We start from the raw sequence: 20564 nt of genomic DNA on the forward strand, positions 1-20564 counted from the left end.
GGTTTAGGGACAGTGGTGAGGTGACAGTAAAGACCACAGTTGATCTAGAAGAGTCAGTAGGAGCAAGAGTTTTTGTCCCAGAGTTCACATTTCTATCAGTGATACCGAAAGATTTTTGAGGTTAGTGGTGAAGAAACACACCTACAACAAAACTCAGTGATTGTTGGAAAAACAAATACGTGGAAACTTAACATATTATCATCTAAAAAGCCAGGAAATTCTCTTAAATTATGACCAAAATGGCCCATGTAATCATTTTTGACAGATCTTTTTATGCATCAGGAGTCGTACCACTATTTTTTTTTATTATTATTATTATCACTGCAAGTATCGATACCACTGTTGAAATAAGGCACCCTTCATAAAGGATGAATAAGTGATCGCTATGGCTTTATCAATTGTTAGTAAATGATTTACTAATGATTTATAGATCAGTTATAACTCATTCATGAGAACAGCTTTTGGGTTGTCGGGCTGTGAAAACTCCCTTTGACTGGTTAAACCACTATTTTCTAGAAAAGTGCTGCAGATGACCGGAACCACAACCCAGTTTTTTTAACCTCCATCTAACACGTACACCTACAGACTTTAGGATCATAACCTTTGTTAGTGACTCGGGCATTTAATAATGGATCCGCAACCTTTGTAGCTCACTGCATTAATCACCAATTGGAAAGAATAAATTCCAGCCAATGGATTTTTTCACGACTTGACGACCCAAAATCGTTTATGGCTTATAACTAATCTATAAAGCATTGGTCAATTATTCATTAAGCATTAATAAAGGCATGAGTTTCAACAGCAGCCCTTTCCGAGTAAGGCACCGTGGCTCAGATACTTTTTTTTTTGTTTTGTTTTAGTGGTTGTAGTTCTCTCGATTGCGGCTCTCGCTGTTCACCGCTGCCCACGTTTAGTTCGTGTTCATGTTTGCGGCGTGTGCGCGTGTGTGCGCGTGTGTGTGTGTGTGTGTAGCCGGCTGCGAAGATACACGCCCGGCCGGTCACCGTCGGAGAGGCCGAATCCCGCCGCCTTGCAGCTCGCTCGTTCGACCGTCATCGCAGGGCGCCCCCCCCCCCCCCCCGGGACCTTCGGCTGCTCGTCGAGCGCGCCGTTCGCCAAGAACGTAAGCCTACCTCAGGGCGGCTGGCGAGTGTGGGAGTGAGGAGGGACAGTCATTTTTTCCTCTGGTCCCAGAGGGGGTCTCCTTCTCTATATAAGGCAGTGTGAGCCGCGCCGCAGCCACACTGCTCCTACGCGCTGCAGGAACGCCGCCCAGCAAGCAGCAGCCCGGTCCTCTCACACGGGAATAATCCGATCCACTGAGACATTCAGGCAACTGGATACTAACTGAAGCAGAGGTGAGCGTTTATGAGACGTTGCACACGTATGGTGGTGTAGCTTTCAGGCACGCGGGGGGGGTTCGGCTGTCTTTTCGATTTTATAATGCGCATCACCTTGAAAAGAAAGACCGAGACGATCAGCAGTGGCGAGACACCTTCTGACTGACACAACTCTGTCATTTCGTTGTTGCTTATATATGTATGTATTTATTTACTTATTTATTGATTTATTATCAGATTGATCGATTTACGCGGCGTGACAACATGGACTTGTGACACCGACGACTCGGACGTTTCAGCCGTGGATTACAAGCCATGCGGCTGTAAAAAGAGGCTGTCGGCAAAACACTGCCATTCATTGTGAGTGCGCCTCCTTAACGAGGAAATGTGAATGGGAGAGCAGTGGCTGACGAGATGGAAAATACTATGTGCAGGCAGCAAGCTTATGAGCAAAGTAGAACGGCATTTCAAAATGTAAAGCTAGATTTGAAGTTATAGGTACAATTTTTAAAAAAAAGCCATACTTCACCTAGAAATGATCCCCTTTATGTTTCCAGGGTCAAACCACTGGAGAGTAGAAAAACTGACCCATTGTCAGCCTTTAAAGGGCTCTTTGCCATGCACAGTTGAGCAAGCATTTATGAAAATTAATTTGGAATCATACAATCTATATTGTGTCATTACTTGTTTACATTTAGCCTCATGGTGGGGTGGAGAGGAGGTCAGTCCCTCCTCAGATCAGAAACAAGCTCCCCGGTGGCAAAGAGGACAGATGTGCATATGTAGGTGTGTCCGACTCTGCTGCTCTGTCTGCCACTCGGGTATAAAATTCATGAGAGCAATGAGAAGGGCCCAGACACAGAAGCTGGCAGAGGTTCAGTGTGAAGAGGGGGCACAGGGAGAGGAGAAGGGTGTGGCGCCTGGGCTGCCCGCTGGCTCACAGTGCCCAGAGCTGGCACAGCATGTTGATACAGAGCCGGTGCCAGACCTCGAGTCGTCTTTTCAGCCAGAGGGAAAGAGGTGAAGGGAGTCAAGGATAAGAGCAACCAGTGCATGCTAGAGCTTGGTTTATTTAATTATTTATTTCTCTGATCACACTGACTGCCTGCTCCTCTCTCTTTATAAGGGTTTGTGACTTTGTGATATTTGGTTTAGCTTTTAATCTTGGGCGTCCTCCCCCCTGCTTGTTGCCTTCCAGAGGGAGGTCAGATGCAGGGTGAGTTACAGAATATTGCCCTTGGATGTGTCAGGAATGCAGTGTTTTGCTCAAAGACAGTTCAGCGGGCTGAAAGCTTGTCAACCTGAACTCAGGTCTCCTTCCTCAGTCTCCCACCCTGCTGCTCAGTTTGGTTAGAAAATAATCAGCGAGAGTCAGGAGATGAGGATGAAGAGGCGGATAGTATTTCTCAGCGTACTGTATATCACTGTGGTGCAACGAGTCCAAAGCAAAGTCAATGTTGTATTTACTGATGAAGCTATATATATATATTGATTGCTGAAATTCATTTAGACAGAGTTTATCTTTTGGAGATAGAAGTTAACTGGTTAGTTATTTGTGGTACAGTTAATGTTTTTTTTTGTGTTTAGTAGAAAAAAATTGAAGCATTTCAAAGTAAGACATTAAATGCTACACATACAGACACGGGGGTTGGGAATCAGAGGGTCACTAACAGAATGATGATAACATGTTGCACAAAATAATCTGTGATGCACAATATATTGCAAGACAATCCTCTTTGTTACATAACAGTATCTTTGCAAAGAAAGAGGAAAAACACGCTTCTTAAAGGTAGATAACTTTTCAAAAAAAGCTCGATTTGGTTATATGCTGTAATATACAGTCACCAGTTTATTAGGTAAACCTGTACAATCTACTGCAATCCGTTACCAAACCTCTGCAAGCTTAGAATGATCTGCTTTTGTTCAGGCTGTAGTTACTGTAAGGTTAGGTTGAATTGGATTATATGATAGTGAGAGGTGTTTCAATGTTTTGTCCACTCCCATTTACTTACATGTGATAGACAGAACATTAATAACATTTTTCAGTGTAATGCATTCCAATACAAAAACACCTGTACAGCCTCAAAAATTATGAAACACGATTTGTTAATACCTGAGTTTAAACAAAAACTGAACAAAGCCTCTTAAAAGAAGGACTTTGGGAAGGGCAGTCGCATTGGAGTGCATCAGATTCTATTAGTGTATTAAATAAACTAGTAACAGTTTTTATGCAACAGCCATAAAGCTGCAAGAGACTGAACTGACAGAAAGCAGAACAGATGAGAGTAAAAAGTCCAGAGTTGAGGGAAGACACTAGATCACAAGAGGTCACAAGAGAGTCTGTGCCGGTATCGGCTCTATCATGACACAGTACAAGTGTAAAGAATTACAAATTTCCACATCAATATTTTATCCCAGTCTCATCAGAAAAACAACAGGGAGATGTGTATACTTTGTAAACCTGATTAATTCTATGTGTGTATGTGTGTGCATTAAATTGACTTTGTTAGAGGAAGTGTCTCCTACATTAGTTGAGTAATCTGTATGGCCATATTTTGTAATCTGTACTTTACATTGTTGATTCACACAGCTGTGAAAGACTTAAACACTTCCCCCCTGCAGGCTGTGTCTGGGAATCTTGAGGAGCGGCGCTCGCACAAAATCCACCAGCTACTGTAGTCTTGCAGTCCAACCCAGACAGCTGAAGTGTCAGAATGACCGGGGCTGCCATGACCTGGATCCCTGTCCTCTCCCTCTCCCTCTCCCTCCTACTGTTGTGCGTCAGGGACTCAGCTTCCCTCTTCCTGCCCGACTCCAAGGAGCTCAGGCAGCTACTGAGCCACTACGAGGAAGAAGCAGACCGGAATGGCACCAGCAACACAGCCGGCAATAGGACCCGACGAGCCATCCGCTGGTCGGACCGTGAGGAGATCCTCCAGCTGCACAACAAGCTGAGGGGCGGCGTCTACCCCACTGCCTCAAACATGGAGTATATGGTAAGACATGTCCCATTACCACAGTTACCCATTCCAGTATTATTCTTAATCAAAAAAGATAATTGAAAGTTAACAACTTAATTTTTTGGCTTTACCTCACAAAGAACGTAAATTTAATGTGTCAGCAACACTGAGCTCTGAAATGAGGCTGGTAATTAGGGTTTAAGGTTTTATTCTGCCAAGAAAAGTGGTTTTGCTTTAATAAAAACAACGTTTTCTCTCTGCTGGAAACATGCAGTCATGATGGTAAGCTATTGCCAGCCTGCTGTGCTGCTCTTTTACTAGGAGGATAATAATGCTGACTCTGTCCTACCTGCAAACAGCTCAGTGCTGGAGAAGACAGGAGAGTGAGGGAGGGCTGGGTCAAAGGAGGACAGAGAGAATAAGGCTAGGACGGGAAAATTATGGTACAACGTGGCACATCAATGGGTAAAAAAGGAGAGGGATTATTGTTTAGACACACAAAGTTATTGAAAACCACAAAGTCCATAAAGTTGAGAGAAGCAATGGGGGCCTGTGTGTCTCTGGAGTGTGGTTATAGCCTGGGATGAAAGTGTCTGTAGATTCACTCTGCCCAGTGCTCTCTATAAATTCCAGCAAACAGGCAGTGTGTGTGTGTTTGTGTTACTCTATGGTTGTTTGGGGTTACAGTGGTGTCTGTGTGTGCATGTTTTAGTGACCACCAAAAGGCTGGAAATTTACTGAGGAGCTGTGCTTTGAAGGGGCCATGCTGTACGCAGTCCTCCCTCCGTTTATAGCGCCCCCTTCATGGTGGGAGTCAGGTGTCTCCTCCGCTTTCCACCCTCCTCTGCACTACTGTAAAGAAACCCACTCAGGAAATGTGGATAATTCAGCTGTGATTGCTGGAGATTTGTAGTGGACCAGGGCCAGGCGCCAGCTGCTCCACTCAAATGTCACTGTCTAAGGTTAATGTTGTACTTGTATCCAGCTCAGTTTCAGCTCACTGTGAAGGAAGGAAGTGCAGGAGCAGAGGCCTTGGACAGGTTGTGGTTAGGTATCTACTGAGTCAGAACAAGATGAGGATTATACTGCTCCCTATTGTAGCGGATACAGCAGGTGAATGCTGCAAAGTCTGCACCATTGGTGCAAAATAAGTAAATTCGTTGTGAAAAACTTGTTTTACTTAATATGTGCAGGTTTGGGATGATGAGTTGGAGCGGTCTGCCATTCATTGGGCAGAAGAGTGTCAGTGGGACCATGGACCTCAGGACTTGATAATGTCTATTGGACAAAACCTGGCTGTTCACTGGGGCAGGTGAGATGCAATAACACACATAGTGGGTACGCTTTACCATCCATGGTCGTATATGCTGATACAATACCCGAGTTTCCAAACCGATATTTTTGATACCTTACTTTGGGGAATATGAAAATGTTTTTTTTAGTTGTTTTTTTTTTAAACTTTATAAAAAAATTTCTCAGCAACGGTTTCTGATAAGACACCATTTAAAAAAAGGATTATAAATGGTAGCCATTTGCTTTATTATTGATTAATGAATAATTTCTTATTGCTTTACAGATCAATTATAAGTTCAAAGTCAGTTTGACTGGTGTTTATCTTTTTTATTTGATATGAATGCATTTATAAATGTTGAAAATCTATCAATAAATTCTTTAATAAGTTGCATGGCTCTAGAAATTGCAATGTTCTGGTGAAATTTTGTACAACCATTCATAATCCCCAGAGGATGATTCCCTCTGATTTAGGTGATTCCTGACTTGTTTTTTTTTCTCACTCACACCATCATGAGGTTTACATTTGTAGTTTTGAGTGAAATGTCTCTACTGCGGTTGAATACATTGTCATGATATTTGGATCAGACATCATCCCCTTCAGGATTAATTTAGATAATTTCAGTGATCCCCTGACATCAGCTCTAGTGCCATCATCAAAATGTTGGTTTATGACCAAATATCTGCAAAACTAATGACGTTCCCATCCGCCTCAATTGTACCTTGTGTTCAGTGCTAATTAGCAAATGTTAGCATGCAAATACACTAAAGTAAGGTGATCAACATGGTAAACATACCTGCTCAACATCAGCATGTTAGCATTTACACTCTAACCCTGTTAGCATGTTGCTTAGCTCAAAGCACCGCTGTGCATATACAGCCTTAAAGAGCTGCTAACATGGCTCTGAACTCAACCCAAAAGTTGTTCTTATAATGTCTTGTAACTCAAATAAAGCATAACTAAATTATTAATTAATATTAGAAAATTCATTAGTTACAACTAAAGGGTGATCTATTAGAATGTGCAAAAAGAAGCCAAAGCTCATAAATGTAAAATATTGTCCAAAACGCTAGCAGCAGTACAGAAACTTTACCTTAATGAAATATTGTGTGAAATTTGAAAAATTGTGATTCAAACCAGAACAAACCGATTGCAGAATAAGTAAACACAACTACAAATCTGACCTGGCCATGGATGCCAACTTTTGGTACTTTGCAGTTTTTTTAATACTCAATGCTACTTATACATTTTGGTCGATACCAAATAAAGTATTCAGCTTTGATACCGAGGCCTAAGCAGCACAAACCACCTTAGAGATAGTCTGTCAAATAATCAGCAGGTCATTTCTTTGTACTTCTTCTTTTGTAAATTATCGTAAATTATAAATTGAATAATCTGATCTGTCAGTGTTGCAAGAGGAAGTTGTTGAGTGTCCTCTTGCAGCAGGAAGTACGACAAATCTTGGTCCATCGATATGTTTGACACACGAGCATGGGTAGCGCTGGTCAGTGCTAGCGTGTTAAGGCTGATGCTTGTGTGAATGCGCGTGTGTGTCTGAGTAGACACTAGACACAGTAGGCCTCTGTGTGTGACAGCGTATGGCTATCGCAGCAGGTGTCCTTCCAGGAATCTGCTCTCATTCTCACAGCCCCTTTCCTCCCTCCCTATTCCCTTCTTTTCCTCCTGACCCAACGAACCTTTTTTTAACACTCCCCCTCTACTCTACGTTTATAAGCTCAGCACTTTTCAATACCGTAAAAAGAGATGTTTATAAAAGGGGCTAGAACTGATTTGTTAGGCTGTGGTGCCATGTTTAGATTTGCTCTGATTCTTTTTTTTTTTTTTTTTAAACCTGATTTGATTTCCCCTGTTATGAAGGGGAACAGACTGCTGTTCTGTGTGCCAGGTCAAATTCGGTCTCATCTCTTGAGGCCTGAAGAGAGGGGGAGGAGCAGGGAGGTTCATGCAGTGTTTCTCAAGTCAAGCCAAGGCACCTGGCAGCTCCGTCAGATATTTCCCTTTTTACTCCAGTTACGTGGATGGCCTGTGACTGAGCCTACTGTTTGTCTGTCTGTGTGTGTCTGTGCGTGCCGTCTACAGATACCGCTCTCCTGCCTTCCACGTCCAGACCTGGTACGATGAGGTGAAAGACTACACCTATCCCTACCCCCACGAGTGCAATCCCTGGTGTCCAGAACGCTGCTCCGGGACCATGTGCACTCATTACACCCAGGTGAGACGGTTCAGGAGAGACTTTTAGACAGACAGAAAATAGGTTAAAGGGAACCCCACTGATTCTGCACATCAAAGGCTTCTGTGGCTCCAGAGGCAGCTGCGTGAAGTCTGATAAATTGCCTAGCATAACAGTCCCAATTCTCCAACTGAACTTTTAGTGATCGAGTTGTAATGTGGGTAATGAAGGTGTCAATTTTTGACATGGAAGAAGAATGCATGGAGTAGAAAAGATGATCTCTCTGGTTCTGCTGCATCCCTTTTGACTGTCCTTTTTTTTTTTTTTTTTTTAAATGTACATTATGAGTCTGAAAAGTTTACCATCTAGTTTTTTAAGTGCCATTTTAGGTTGAATTACATTTTTCAATTTTCTTTCGAACCATATACTGTAATTCTTCTATATTTATGATAAAATCTGTTTAGTATCAGGTGGTGTGCCTTCTTTTATCTATAATGCCGAACACGTTACCCGACAGGTGTTGCTAGGCAATATTAGACTACAACATGTGGTGTGCACCCTGTATGATATTTCACAGTATTTATGGGCAGAGTTTTGGAGTGACTGAGGGGTTAAATGACAGGCAAGTATATGGTAACTTGTAGACAGTGATAACAAGCATGTCAGAAAGAGAAACAGAAAATCAGATGCAAGTAATGAAACAGAGGGAAGTGTGGAGACAGAAAGAAGAGTTGAAGATTGGATGAGAAAATGAAGAAATCAGTCAAAAGGAAACAGCAATGGGTGAGCTGGCCTCTTCTTCTCTTAGACTTTACTTTGTGGCTGCTGGGATGAGTTTACAGAAACATCCAGACTCCTCCCTCTGCCTTCACCCTGAAATCTGATCACTGCCATCTGCTAGTCATTTCCAGACACACCAGACATCCCTAACTACTTGACCTGGATTCTTTTGAAGATGCTGCAGAGAGGGGAAAGTGCCAAATATGAGCATCATCAGCTTGTCTCTGTCCCTCATTTGCTGGAAGTGCTGATGTATCTGCAATCCAGGCAGTCATACTCCATTACTACCTCTACAGAGAAAAGGTAGACCCTCTGGAGTTGGAGACTGCATTGTGCTGAACTACCAGCACTCAGCAGACATCAGTGTATGTGCTGACTCACTGCTTCCAGCTGCCTCTAACTGTACCAGGAAATAGATGAAAATTCCTTAGAAGGGAGAGCACACGTCTGAGAGTTTGGGGAGGAAAGTGAGGAGGAGTTACGGAACATGCTGTGTTGTTTGCCGTCAAATGGCACATCATTCATCTGCTACACCACTGCAGCAGCTTTCCCTTTAATAAGGCGTTTTGTTTTAGGCCTGCGCTGACCTCCGTTTCTTCAGAGAATTTTTTCCACTTCCAACAGGATGTTGAAAATGATCATGATTGTGTCACAGAGTGCAAACTGGGTTTGTGCATGATGTGCATCTTACTGTATGTCCCAGTGGCCCTGTTAACCTTGACTTGCAAGATAGTTCCTTTCTCTTGAAGGACTGATAAAATCATGGGCTGTGAGAAACAGGAGGCAGGACATGTAGGCTATAAGCTAATAGTTTACTCTGCTGTGTGTCTGCTCATTCAATACTTGTTGGTTCTAACTTTGGCCATATTTTTATTTCCCTCTTTACAGCTGGTCTGGGCAACCACCAGTCGAGTGGGCTGTGCTGTGCACGTGTGTCCAAGGATGAACGTGTGGGGAGAAATATGGGAGAACGCCGTTTACCTTGTGTGCAACTATTCTCCAAAGTAAGATCAGTATTCCTCCATGTTCCACTGTTCAACAACACCTCTGCTCTCTGGACTTTTTACATTTGACATTCTTCCTCCTCACAGTGTTGACAAATGCTAAATTGTGTGCTCCTAATATAGCTGTACTGCAGATATGTAGCACTAATTGTTCGAGAGGTTTGTATAACATATTGGTGCCATTAAAATTCCTCCAGAACTCAGAATAGAAAAATTATAATGAGGCACAGGGAAAGAAAAATAAAAGCAGAGCAGGCGTTTGTTTTCCAGACAGCCCACAGGATGTAATTGCCTGAGAGACAACGAGGAGTGTGGGACTAATGACTACTAGGAGTGTTGACTATGAGCAAAGAGTGCTGAAGTAATTACAAGACTATGAGCCCAGTGATGCCTGAATGATGATTAATTTCCACCTTAGTCAAGCTGTCCATTGTGCACTACTTCTGCAGGGGCAACTGGATTGGAGAGGCCCCATACCAGCATGGCCGCCCTTGTTCCCATTGCCCTCCCAGCTATGGAGGAGGATGTAGGAATAACCTGTGCTACAAAGGTGAGAAAACCTATGTGGTTTTAATTCAAAGATGTTAAAATGAAATATACTACCAACCTGTACCCGGTTGTATTTATCTCCCTCAGACTCTCAGCGCTCAGAGACAGAGGACATGAACGAGGTGGAGAAGCCTCAGGTTCCACTGCCACCTCGTACCACTGTTAAACCTGTCCCCAAACCTAAACCGTCTGCTCCGAAGAAACCAGTGTCCAAGCCCTTCACACCAAGGATGCCATCTTCAAAGACCCCCTACTTAGGTATCCACAGGGATTATACAAAATAAGACCAAACTTCCATGTTTGTGTCCACCTCTTCACTTATTTTTTTGTCTTTTTTTCTTGCAGCTCAAAACATTAAGTGTGAGACTAGATTACGAGATAAATGCAAAGGAGCAACCTGCAACAGGTCAGGTTAATTTCATTTATTTCAATGTAAAGTTACTTTGGATATACTGTAAATATGTCCTCTAATTCGCTTTCTCTCCAGTGTCACCTCACTCTTATCTCCAATTTATATTCTGACCGCAGATATAATTGTCCGGCTAACTGCATGAATAAGAAAGGGAAAGTCTGGGGAACTCTCTTTTACGATGTGGTGAGTCTGTCCAGCGTAAATACAAAACACCATACATCATGCAGCAGTTTTATACTTTAAATGGATTTTTATAAATCATTATTTTTTATTGTTTCAGCAATCAAGTATTTGCCGAGCTGCGATTCATTTTGGCGCGATTGACAACAACGGAGGACTGGTCGACGTCACAAGAATGGACAAGTTGCCATTCTTTGTCAGAGCCACGAAGAATGGCATTGAGTCTCTCAGGTAGATATCTCTGCTTGGCCTAAATTGACCAAATAGGCTGTAATCCAATTTCCCGGTGCAGCACTTATGAAACACATTTCCCTGCTTCTTTGATTCACATTTTGTGCCATAGGGTTTTTTTTGAGCACCATTTGGTTTCCTATTTCCTAAATGCTATCATGTCCTTTTTTACAGTAAATATAAAGCTGGCAATGCCTTTGTGATGGCTAAAGTGGAAGGTAAGTGAGGCACTCTTTTCAGGAAGAGCTTTGAGTCATGAAAGATTCACAAAGTCAGCCAACACGTATTACGTATATTAAGAGTTTTTCTCTTTTCTCTGTCACAGAAATGACTGCTGACTGCTACACCACAGTGGGGGAAATCTGCCCTTTCAAAAAGCCCTATTCACACTGCCCAAGGTGCCTTCTCACATCCAGCATCTTTTCATTCACTAAAGCCTACAATCGTTAGCCAATTAGGGGTTTTACCCATTCTTGAAAGAAAGTCCCAACTTATTTCTATTAATATGACCCTTATCTGTTGGTTCAAATTCATACTCACATCTAATTTCTTCATCAGAATCTTCTGTCCAGCCAACTGCAAGACTCAGCCTTCTTATTGGTCACCTGTTATTGGAAACAGCATCTACGCAGATGTACGTAATAAGAGTTTTCTATGTGTATGCTCTGAATGCACTTTAGCAAATTTATCATGAATCACACCAATGGTCCAGGTTGTCCAGTTCTGTGCTATTTTTTAAAAATGTATTTATGGCCTATTAGTCCAGACAGAAAATAAAGGATTTGCAGATCTGTATCGTGGCAAGGTTAGAGCAACTTTACAGGCTTTGTGATGCATGGTAGCTATGGAAAGCCATTGAATCACAGTTTGGATTTGGCTCATGGAGAATGAGAATAATGGTGAGGCAGCCAGAGACTGCCAGGGATGTAGGCTTACTCATGTGTTATCTCAGACTAAGTGCTAAGAGCAAATGTGCCCAAGAATGTTTTGCAGTCTCAGGCACCGAATGTGTTTCTACAGTGGTGTTGAAGCTGGATGTTGGTTAAACATGAGATAAACCGCCTGGTTAGAAATGTTTGAGGAGTGTATGGACAGTGTGATATTTATTTGGACCAGAAATGAATGATTCCCCTCCAGACTGTTGATAAGAGTTTATGGTCTGTTGTGCTGGAGCCAGACTTCTGGCTCAGATTGTGAAACAAAACGTTTGAGTGTGTGTGCTAACGTGTGTCTGTGAATTACTGCAATATATTTTTTGCTGTATTTGTGCCATAACTGTAATAAAGGAATTACAAGGATATTTATGTAGTGAAAAAGTTGTTTTCCATCTTATAAAAGGCCTTTCTCATCTTTCCACACTATCTCTTCACAGAGCTCCAGTATTTGTAAGGCAGCCATCCATGCAGGGGTAATCAAAGCAGACGGCGGTTTTGTGGATGTTCTTCCCCTGGACAAGAGAAAGAGTTATGTTGGAGTCCTGAAAAATGGCATCCACTCTGAAAGGTACAACTCAATTTTTTGAGGTCAACTATTTTTACTGAAATTATATTCCCAGATGAGGACCGTTGCACAATAACAAAAGGTACAAAGATAGATGGATCAGGCACCTTGTCAATAGTTGCAAGTTCTCATAGGGACATTAGAGAGAGCCGGAATTCCAGAAATCTATATTTTTAGATTTGGCTCCTTGCAGTCTTGTTGCTGAGTATTTAAGAGAGGCTATGTCTAAAGATTAGAACAACCATGTTTAGACATTGCGTTTGATAACTTCTATCAGCAAGGAACCATTTGTTTTGTAGCTGTTAAACTGCCAAGCCTCCTTAGTTTTAATGCAAGCTATCAGTAGTAAGGGAATATGTTCACCAGTGGTGCAATGAAAAACTTAAAACTTGTAGTAACATTAGACAAGTAAATTTGACAAGAGAATCTGAAATATGCATGAGAAAGGTAGTTTTATTCACTATACCCTAACTTGATTTATGTCTCTTCTAATAGTGGGTTCCCTGCATGCACACCATGTTTCTCACATCACTCTCATGTCTGTGGATGGCTCCAGTGGACTAAGCTTAGGCAAAGAAGCCTTTGTGGCCAGTTCTGCTGGCATGTTGGGTTGTAAGAGTAATGGTGTGGTTTGGTGTGTGGATGGGCCACACATGGGATCTGTGCTTACTTTACCCAGGCATTTCAATTGAGCATGCAAAGTGCTGAATGGCCAAAAATAATCCAAGTCTGATTCTATGAAATCTAATGCAGAACTGCAAAGGCCCCACTCAGGGCACTGGGATAGGAGGTCAAATGTCTCAGTGAGAGTCCGTGCCATGTGCCAGCATCATGGCAGGGTGGGCAATTTGGACTGAACTCTGTTGCTGCGGAAGAAATCACAGCCTATTCAATTACTCGAGGATGGAAATGCTGTCAGCCACTTAGTCAGTGCTTGCCCATACGGACAGTTATCCGTGATCTGGTACCAATCGCACTGGCCTATCATGATTATTGATCATGGCAGAGCTTCAAGGTCTCTCCACTTATGAACTAATTGCAAAGTCATTAAGTTTAACACATGCGGTAGCTGGAAAAGGCAGTCTCAGAAATAAGGCAACGATGAGTCATACTGCCAGTGTGTCATTTGGTGGATGTTTTTTCCAAAGATGTTGTGAACACCATGACACTTTGTAATGGAGTTGGCTGCAGGGAGGACTTGGAAGAAGCCTTCCAAGTATCACAAAAAACATTTTGCAAAAATATGTTTTAAATTTGACTTAAAAGGGGACTCCACCGATTTTACACTTGAGGTTCAGTTTAATTGGTGTAATGAAAGATACTATTGGTTGCATTAAGGATCCAGTGCTTTTGGAGCTTAAGCCATTATAGGGATTAAACTTCAGGATAACTCTGCCTCTGCTCTCTCTGTTTTGACCAACTGTTTCCAATCTATTTCTCACAGTTCCCTTGACTTTTTGGAGAAGACTTACTAAATTGTAGCGTCTGGTTGCATCTGTACAAGTGGTTACCAAATGTAACATGTTTTCTGTGTTGTCTTTTTGCAGCAAGAGCAACATAGAGGGGAACTCCTTCCGAGTCTTCGCTGTGAGGGAGTGAGACTTCAGTTCAGAAGTCCAAAGACCAACAGAGTCACCTCAGCTGCTCTTGAAGAGCAGGAAGTGCCCACAGGTTGGATACCAAGGCTGTTCATCTATATCTGTGCCTTCAGTGGAAACAGACCGTCCCAGCAGGTGGATAGACACTTTTCCCTCTTAGTTATCAAACAGTAGCCACCCAGTAAAAGTAATTGTCCAATATTTTAATGGATTTTTATTTTTTCTCCTCTTTAACTCCAAATAATGGATATTTCTTAGACATACATAATCTGTGAATGCAGAATGTTTTTATATATTATGATACATTGAACAGCTGGTGCTGGAAGTTTTGAGTTAGACATGTTTAACAGAAAGTACTATGTTTACATTGATGTTATTATTACGAATATAAGTTGGTTTTCATACACAGGAATGTATACTGCTCACACTGTATTTAATCATTGTGTACAGAATATATGATATTTTGTTTGTTTTAAAAATGGAGTACCATATATTAACATTTTTATGTTGTATTCTGATTTTTTCTTTAAAAAATCTTAATTTTATTGCCTTCTTTTTCTTCACCTGGATAATATTTGCTTTTCTGCTCCTGAAAATTTAGACCTAAATCAAATATATGTCTAAATTGTTTTTATGAGTTAAGAGGTGTGCTCATTGTGAGTATGGATGTTTTGTTGGCTGGGTAGACCAGATCTCATCAGGCAGACATAAAAGGAGAGGAAACTGTATGGTAAATGAAAGTGTATAAAGGCAGCAGGCACTGCAAAAGGGAAATAATGTTTCCCTTAAGAAGGCTGGTGTCGCTTCAGTGCCAGACATGTGGAAGGAATTAAATGAAGGTGTTACATTGCTGAGTTCACTGTGTAGTATATGGTAGTTTGTGCAGATGGACCTTCAGAATGGTGGCAATATTGTGGCCGATCACAGCAGATATGTATATGATAATAAGCAGTAATATGCCATTTTATATTTATTGTTGCTTAGTGCTTTTCTTGTTTCTTTATTTCTCTGGCTTCTCGAAAATATGAAAATGCTAAATCCCCCGGCCCCAGACAGATGAATGTGTCACATGTTTCAGGTACAGAGAGAGTTTTTTAATGTAAAGACTAGGCCAAAATTTGAGGCATGTGATGTGTTAAAGATTCTCCCCATCACACTGTAGTTTATGAACTTTGGAACAAACTACACTAGAGTATACAATGCAGGCAGGAGACAGACACCTGTAATGTCTATCACTATTCTTGACTGAGGCACTTTGGCCATTGGTACAGCCCTGATTTTAATACTTTTTTCTCTGAACACTTGTTTTGATTTAGGTCTCTAAAACGTTTCTGTTGTATCACATAAATGCACAGAAAAAAATGCCATGTCGGCATAATTAGCATCCCTCACGGAAAATAGTGAAACATATGTAAAGTGCAACTTATGCTGCAGGACTTTGCTGTCCAGTTGGGTTCTGAAATCACACTAGACACATTTTAGCTCCATTAAACATTGTCACTCTACCTCTTGGTTTCCTTGAGGATTCAAAAGTAGAAGCCAAGAAAAAATGACTAACTTCAAAATCTTTTCCTTCAAACATATTTCAACTTTAACTCTTTATTCTACCTCAGTCCTATCGCTGCGCAAGTCTTTTCTATATGGGGATTTTTATGGGAAATTTTAAAGGTTTTGTAAAGTTATGGGAACTGTAAATACTACTATTTTTGTTTTTGAATCATCCTCTATGCAGTAAAATTTTAATTAAAATGTGTGAATTTATTTCATTTGTCTTGGTCATATTGTTTTTATACAGGTGTAGGATGGGTTCTATATTTTTTGGCACAATTTGAAAATAAAGTATGCCTTACAAATACTACAGAGCTTGTTTTTGTTTCATTAAAAGATGCTTGTACGTGATATTTAAGGAAAGCACTGTTTATATTTCCAGGTTATTAAGAATATTTTGTGTTTTTTACAAATGCCTGAGATCACAGTGGCATTTCAAGATGAGAAAAAAAATTAACTGTTTTTTTTTTAAAATGAGGTTATTGATGGTTCAGTTATTCTTTATTTATGCTCTGGCAGTTCATAGTAAGTTGAGAAGGAACTGCCCTTTCATCTTTAGTGCAGTGTAATCAGTCAAGTCAACTAACCAGGATACCCAGCTTTTTACTCTCCTACAGTTAGGTCCATAAGTATTTGGACAGTGACACAATTTTTGTAATTTTGTCTCTGTACACCACCACAATGGATTTGACACGAAGCCATCAAGATGTGACTGAAGTATAGACGTTCAGCTTTAATTCGAGGGAGTTTAACAAAAATATCGCATTAACCGTTTAGGAATAAGAGCCATTTCTATACAGAGTCCCTCATTTTCAGAGGCTCAAAAGTACTTGAACAATTGACGATTGATCAGTTTCATGGCCTAGTGTGTCCTGTTCCCTAATTATACAAGTTAATTGTATAAATGAATTGTATAATTATACAAATTAAGCAGATAAAAGGTCTAGAGTTGATTCAAAGTGTTGAATTTGCATTTGGTAGCTGTTCATGGGAACTCTCAATATGTGGTCCAAAGAGGTGTCAGTGCAAATGAAGAAGACCATCTTTAGGCTGAAAAAACAAAACAAACCTCTCCAATGGCAGAAACTTTAGGAGTGGCCAAATCAACAGTTTTGTACATTCTTAAAAATAAGAAATGAAATGGCGAGCTCAACAACATCAAAAGGCCTGGAAGACAACAGAAGACAACTAAAGTGGATGATCATAGAATTCTTTCCTTGGTGGAGAAAAAACCCTTCACAACATCTAACTGGGTCAAGAAAACTCTGGAGGAGGTATGTGTATCAACGTCAAAGTCTACAATCAAGAGACGCCTTCATGAATGTAGATACAGAAGGTTTTCAACAAGGTGCAAACCACTGGTAACAGAAAGGCCAAATAAGACTCTGCCAGAAAACCTCTAAAAAAGCCTGCCCAGTTCTGGAACAAGGTTCTTTGGACAGATGAAACCAAGATTAACTTGTACCAGAATGATCAGAAGAGATGAGTATGGAGAAGGAAAGGAACGGCTCACAATCGAAAGCATACCACATCATCTGTCAAACATGATGGAGGCACTGTAATGGCATGGACATGTATGGCTGCCAATGGAACTGGGTCACTGGTGTTTATTGATGATGTGATTGCTGATAGAAGTAGCAGGATGACTTCTGAAGTGTATAGGGCTTTACTATTTGCTCAGATTCAGCCAAATGCAAAACTGATAAGGACGGTTCTTCACAGTACAGATGGATAATGACTCAAAACATACTGTGAAAGCAACCCTAGAGCTTCTCACGGCAAAGTAATGGAATATTCCTCAATGGCCAAGTCACTCACCTTGATCCAATTGAACAGGCTTTTCACTTACTGAAGACAAAAATGAGGGCAGAAAGACCCAAAAACAAGCAGCAACTGAAGGCGGCTGCAGTAAAGGCCTGACAAAGCATCTCAAAGTGGGAAACCCAGCATTTGGTGATGATCATGGGTTCCAGACTTCAGGCAGTCAATGAATGCAAAGGATTTTCATTCAAGTATTAAAAATAATCCTTATATGTATAATTATGTTAGTTTGTCCAATTACTTTTGAGCCTCTGAAAATGAGGGACTGTATAAAAATGGCTGTAATTCCTAAACGGTTAATGCAATATCTTTGTTAAACCCCTTGAATTAAAGTTGAACGTCTACACTTAAATCAAATCTTGATTGCTTCGTTTTGAATCATCGTGGTGGTGTACAGAGGCAAAATTCCAAAAATTGTGTCATTGTACAAATACTTATCAACCTAACGGTTGTGACTTCATGGACTATAAAAACTCACGAGTCCTTTTTTAGATCACAAGAAACAAACATATAACTAAAACAGCTCCAAAGTGTACATGTGGATTATTGTATATTGAGGTTAGTGAGTGACAAAAGATTAAATTTTTAAAAAAAAGCTGTTGTAACAAGATCTTGTAACTTTATTAAATGCACTTTGACCAGAGAATCAGGCTGAAATCTGTGTGTTATACATTATGAATGGAATTTAGACCCAGGCCACCCAGGATTTGCCCATTATCTTTGGAAGAATATCACTGACCATGTTCATAACCTGGATCTGCTCCTTGCGGTCAAACTCATGCTGAGTGAAATGGAACAATAAAGTGAAGCAATCACTTTTACTCATGGACCACATACATAATCTGCCAATACTTTTGGGCTTTAGCTTATGGTGGAATGAGTTCAGAAGAAAGAAAGAAACTCCATGGACTTGGGTAGAATTTCATGGCCTTGTAATTTTCCATTTCACACTCGAGGGTGTAGTTTTCATTTGTCACTTAACAACTATTTGTGACAAGTTCACTGATATAATAAGATCACTGTATACTGTATATGCCATTAATAAAGAAGAGAAAGCTTGTAAGCACTAATAGCTCTTGATACCTCCAGGGCTTTTATCAGAGGCAGATGTTCAGTTACAGTTAAGCCTAAGTTAGACAGGGCCCTGGCCATCTTACAAATCAACAGCTGCAACTGGCTTGTCTGATGACTATTTTACTCCCATTGTCAATGGAGATAAAAAATTGTACTCACCCTGTAAATCCCCTGATTGCTCAAAGAAAAAGCTCTGGGGCTCAGTCCAATTTTGAGTTTTCTTGTCCTCAGATGTGCTTTGCACAACACATTGTATTGGTTGTACAACCATTGCATCAAATAGGACTTAAAGGGGAATAGCAGTAAACTTTTGTTTGTTTTTTGTTTTTTTATATTGCCATTAAAGTCTATGAATTGTGGAAACCCACCAATATACTGTGTTCTTCTTGATCAGATGTACAGACTCTGGAAAATATTGGCTGCCTATCTCATCTCCACACCTGCTATTGTTGTCAAAAATCCATTAAATGCTGCTGCATTGATAAACATGATCCATTATTTGGCAATTATGACCATGACTTTATAAGGCCTTAAACATTGTAGGCGTATCACAAGAAGTTAATTGATTGTGAAAAAATCACTACATCTTCCCAACTATGTATGTAAACATGGAGGACATTGAAGTAATTGCCTTAAGTGATCCGGCTTCAGACGATCCACCACATGTCTTTTAGAAGAGAAAATGCCCCATCAGCATCTCTGTTTTAGCATGAAGAGTACAACACAGCAGCTTCATCGACCAGCTGCCCCCTGTACAGGGTTTTGAGTTCAAAGAGAAGGGATATAAAAAGCACTGTGTCTGGCAGGAGTGTGTTGAGTTATGGCTCTCAAGCATTTCCAAAGCAGAGAAGCAGTAGTGTAGAGTGCTTTTATATATTAGGAACTAGATTTTAATGACTATAAACATGGATTTTTGCATGTATTGGATGAAAAAAGCGCAACATAGCATCATAGAAATAGATAACATTTGCACTGTTCAAGTTTTAACCCCTATGACGCCTGCTCTGTGCTCTCATGTGCAATTTTACATGGTTGTAAAGGGAGAGCCATGTGTGCTAACTGTATTATTACCAGAATTGAATATGCTGAATTTTACTAACGGGGTTTTGGAAGGTAGGACAAGAGCTTATTGCATTATAGTTCGTATACTCCAGACAGGACCTCTGAGCATAATCTTGATCACTGGATAGATAATAAATCCAAATTATATGACTGTGATGATACTTCTCCTGGTCAGAGAGGCCTTATAGTACAGCACATAGTTTCAAGAAAGCCCGTTGGGATGACCCAGTTTGTGTGGAGGAATTTTAGAGAGACAGAGACAGGAATTGAAGACACCACCTTCTAAAAGAGATGAACGGGACATGTGGCTGATGTTGTTATGACAGGTTTCTGGCTTGCTTGTTCATCACAGAAAGATTTGTAGATGCAGAAGGGGGACAGAGGCTTTACCAAAGCCATCTATCTAAAGAGAGTATTTGGAATGTATCTGGAATTGATAGGAGGATAGGTTTACCTCCTCTGTCTGTGTCGTCTAACTCAAAGTAAAAAATGTCTTTTAACATCATTTTATTCAATAATTTTTGTGATCTTAAGGTTATAGTGCAGACAAAGGTTTTGCACCGTCTCTGCATCTGTTTCTGTCACATTATGATGATCACACTGAATGCCAGGCTGTTGGTGGATTACCTGCAGTGAATAAGGTACTTGTATTCTGTCTGTGGGGAAGTAAACCAAGATAATGTGGGCCAAAATATACAGAGAATGAGAGGAACAACATGCCACAAAATGCCACAACCACTGGAACCTGATTTATCGAAAAGGTCTTTCCAAACCTAATATCCTGAGTTAAACAGTAATACCCGAAGTACTATTGTACTTCATTCCATCAATTCCATTGGTACTCTTGCATGGATCCAATCATGTCCATATTTGATATTCTGCACTGACATTCAGACCATGAATGAACCTTCAAATGAGTCATATGTTGACAAAAAATGTGATCTTGTATTGAATTCTCTATTTAAGTGATGATATATGTGAGCATATTTTTTCTGTCTTGCTTCAACTTCAGTTCATCTTTCT

The 20564-nt window shown here is 40.6% G+C and overlaps 1 protein-coding gene across 3 annotated transcripts; it reads left to right on the forward strand.

Annotated features, from left to right (window-relative positions):
• Positions 1 to 1250: 1250 nt before the first annotated feature.
• Positions 1251 to 14893, forward strand: crispld2 (cysteine-rich secretory protein LCCL domain containing 2). 3 transcript variants are annotated; one of them, XM_040134717.1, is made up of 16 exons: positions 1251 to 1358; positions 1578 to 1700; positions 3963 to 4336; positions 5494 to 5612; positions 7692 to 7824; positions 9451 to 9566; positions 10016 to 10116; positions 10203 to 10373; positions 10461 to 10521; positions 10644 to 10710; positions 10808 to 10938; positions 11113 to 11156; positions 11264 to 11336; positions 11497 to 11572; positions 12311 to 12441; positions 13986 to 14893. In XM_040134717.1, exons 3-16 carry the CDS (start codon positions 4055 to 4057, stop codon positions 14035 to 14037), a joined length of 1557 nt encoding a protein of 518 aa, XP_039990651.1. In that variant the 5' UTR covers positions 1251 to 1358; positions 1578 to 1700; positions 3963 to 4054; the 3' UTR covers positions 14038 to 14893. The 3 variants fall into 3 exon arrangements, with proteins under 3 accessions (XP_039990651.1, XP_039990642.1, XP_039990631.1); XM_040134708.1 differs by lacking the exon at positions 1578 to 1700 and having other exon boundaries at positions 3931 to 4336; XM_040134697.1 differs by lacking the exon at positions 1578 to 1700.
• Positions 14894 to 20564: the final 5671 nt, after the last annotated feature.

The sequence above is a fragment of the Xiphias gladius genome, chromosome 1, assembly GCF_016859285.1.
Source record: "Xiphias gladius isolate SHS-SW01 ecotype Sanya breed wild chromosome 1, ASM1685928v1, whole genome shotgun sequence".
Lineage (NCBI taxonomy): Eukaryota > Metazoa > Chordata > Actinopteri > Istiophoriformes > Xiphiidae > Xiphias > Xiphias gladius.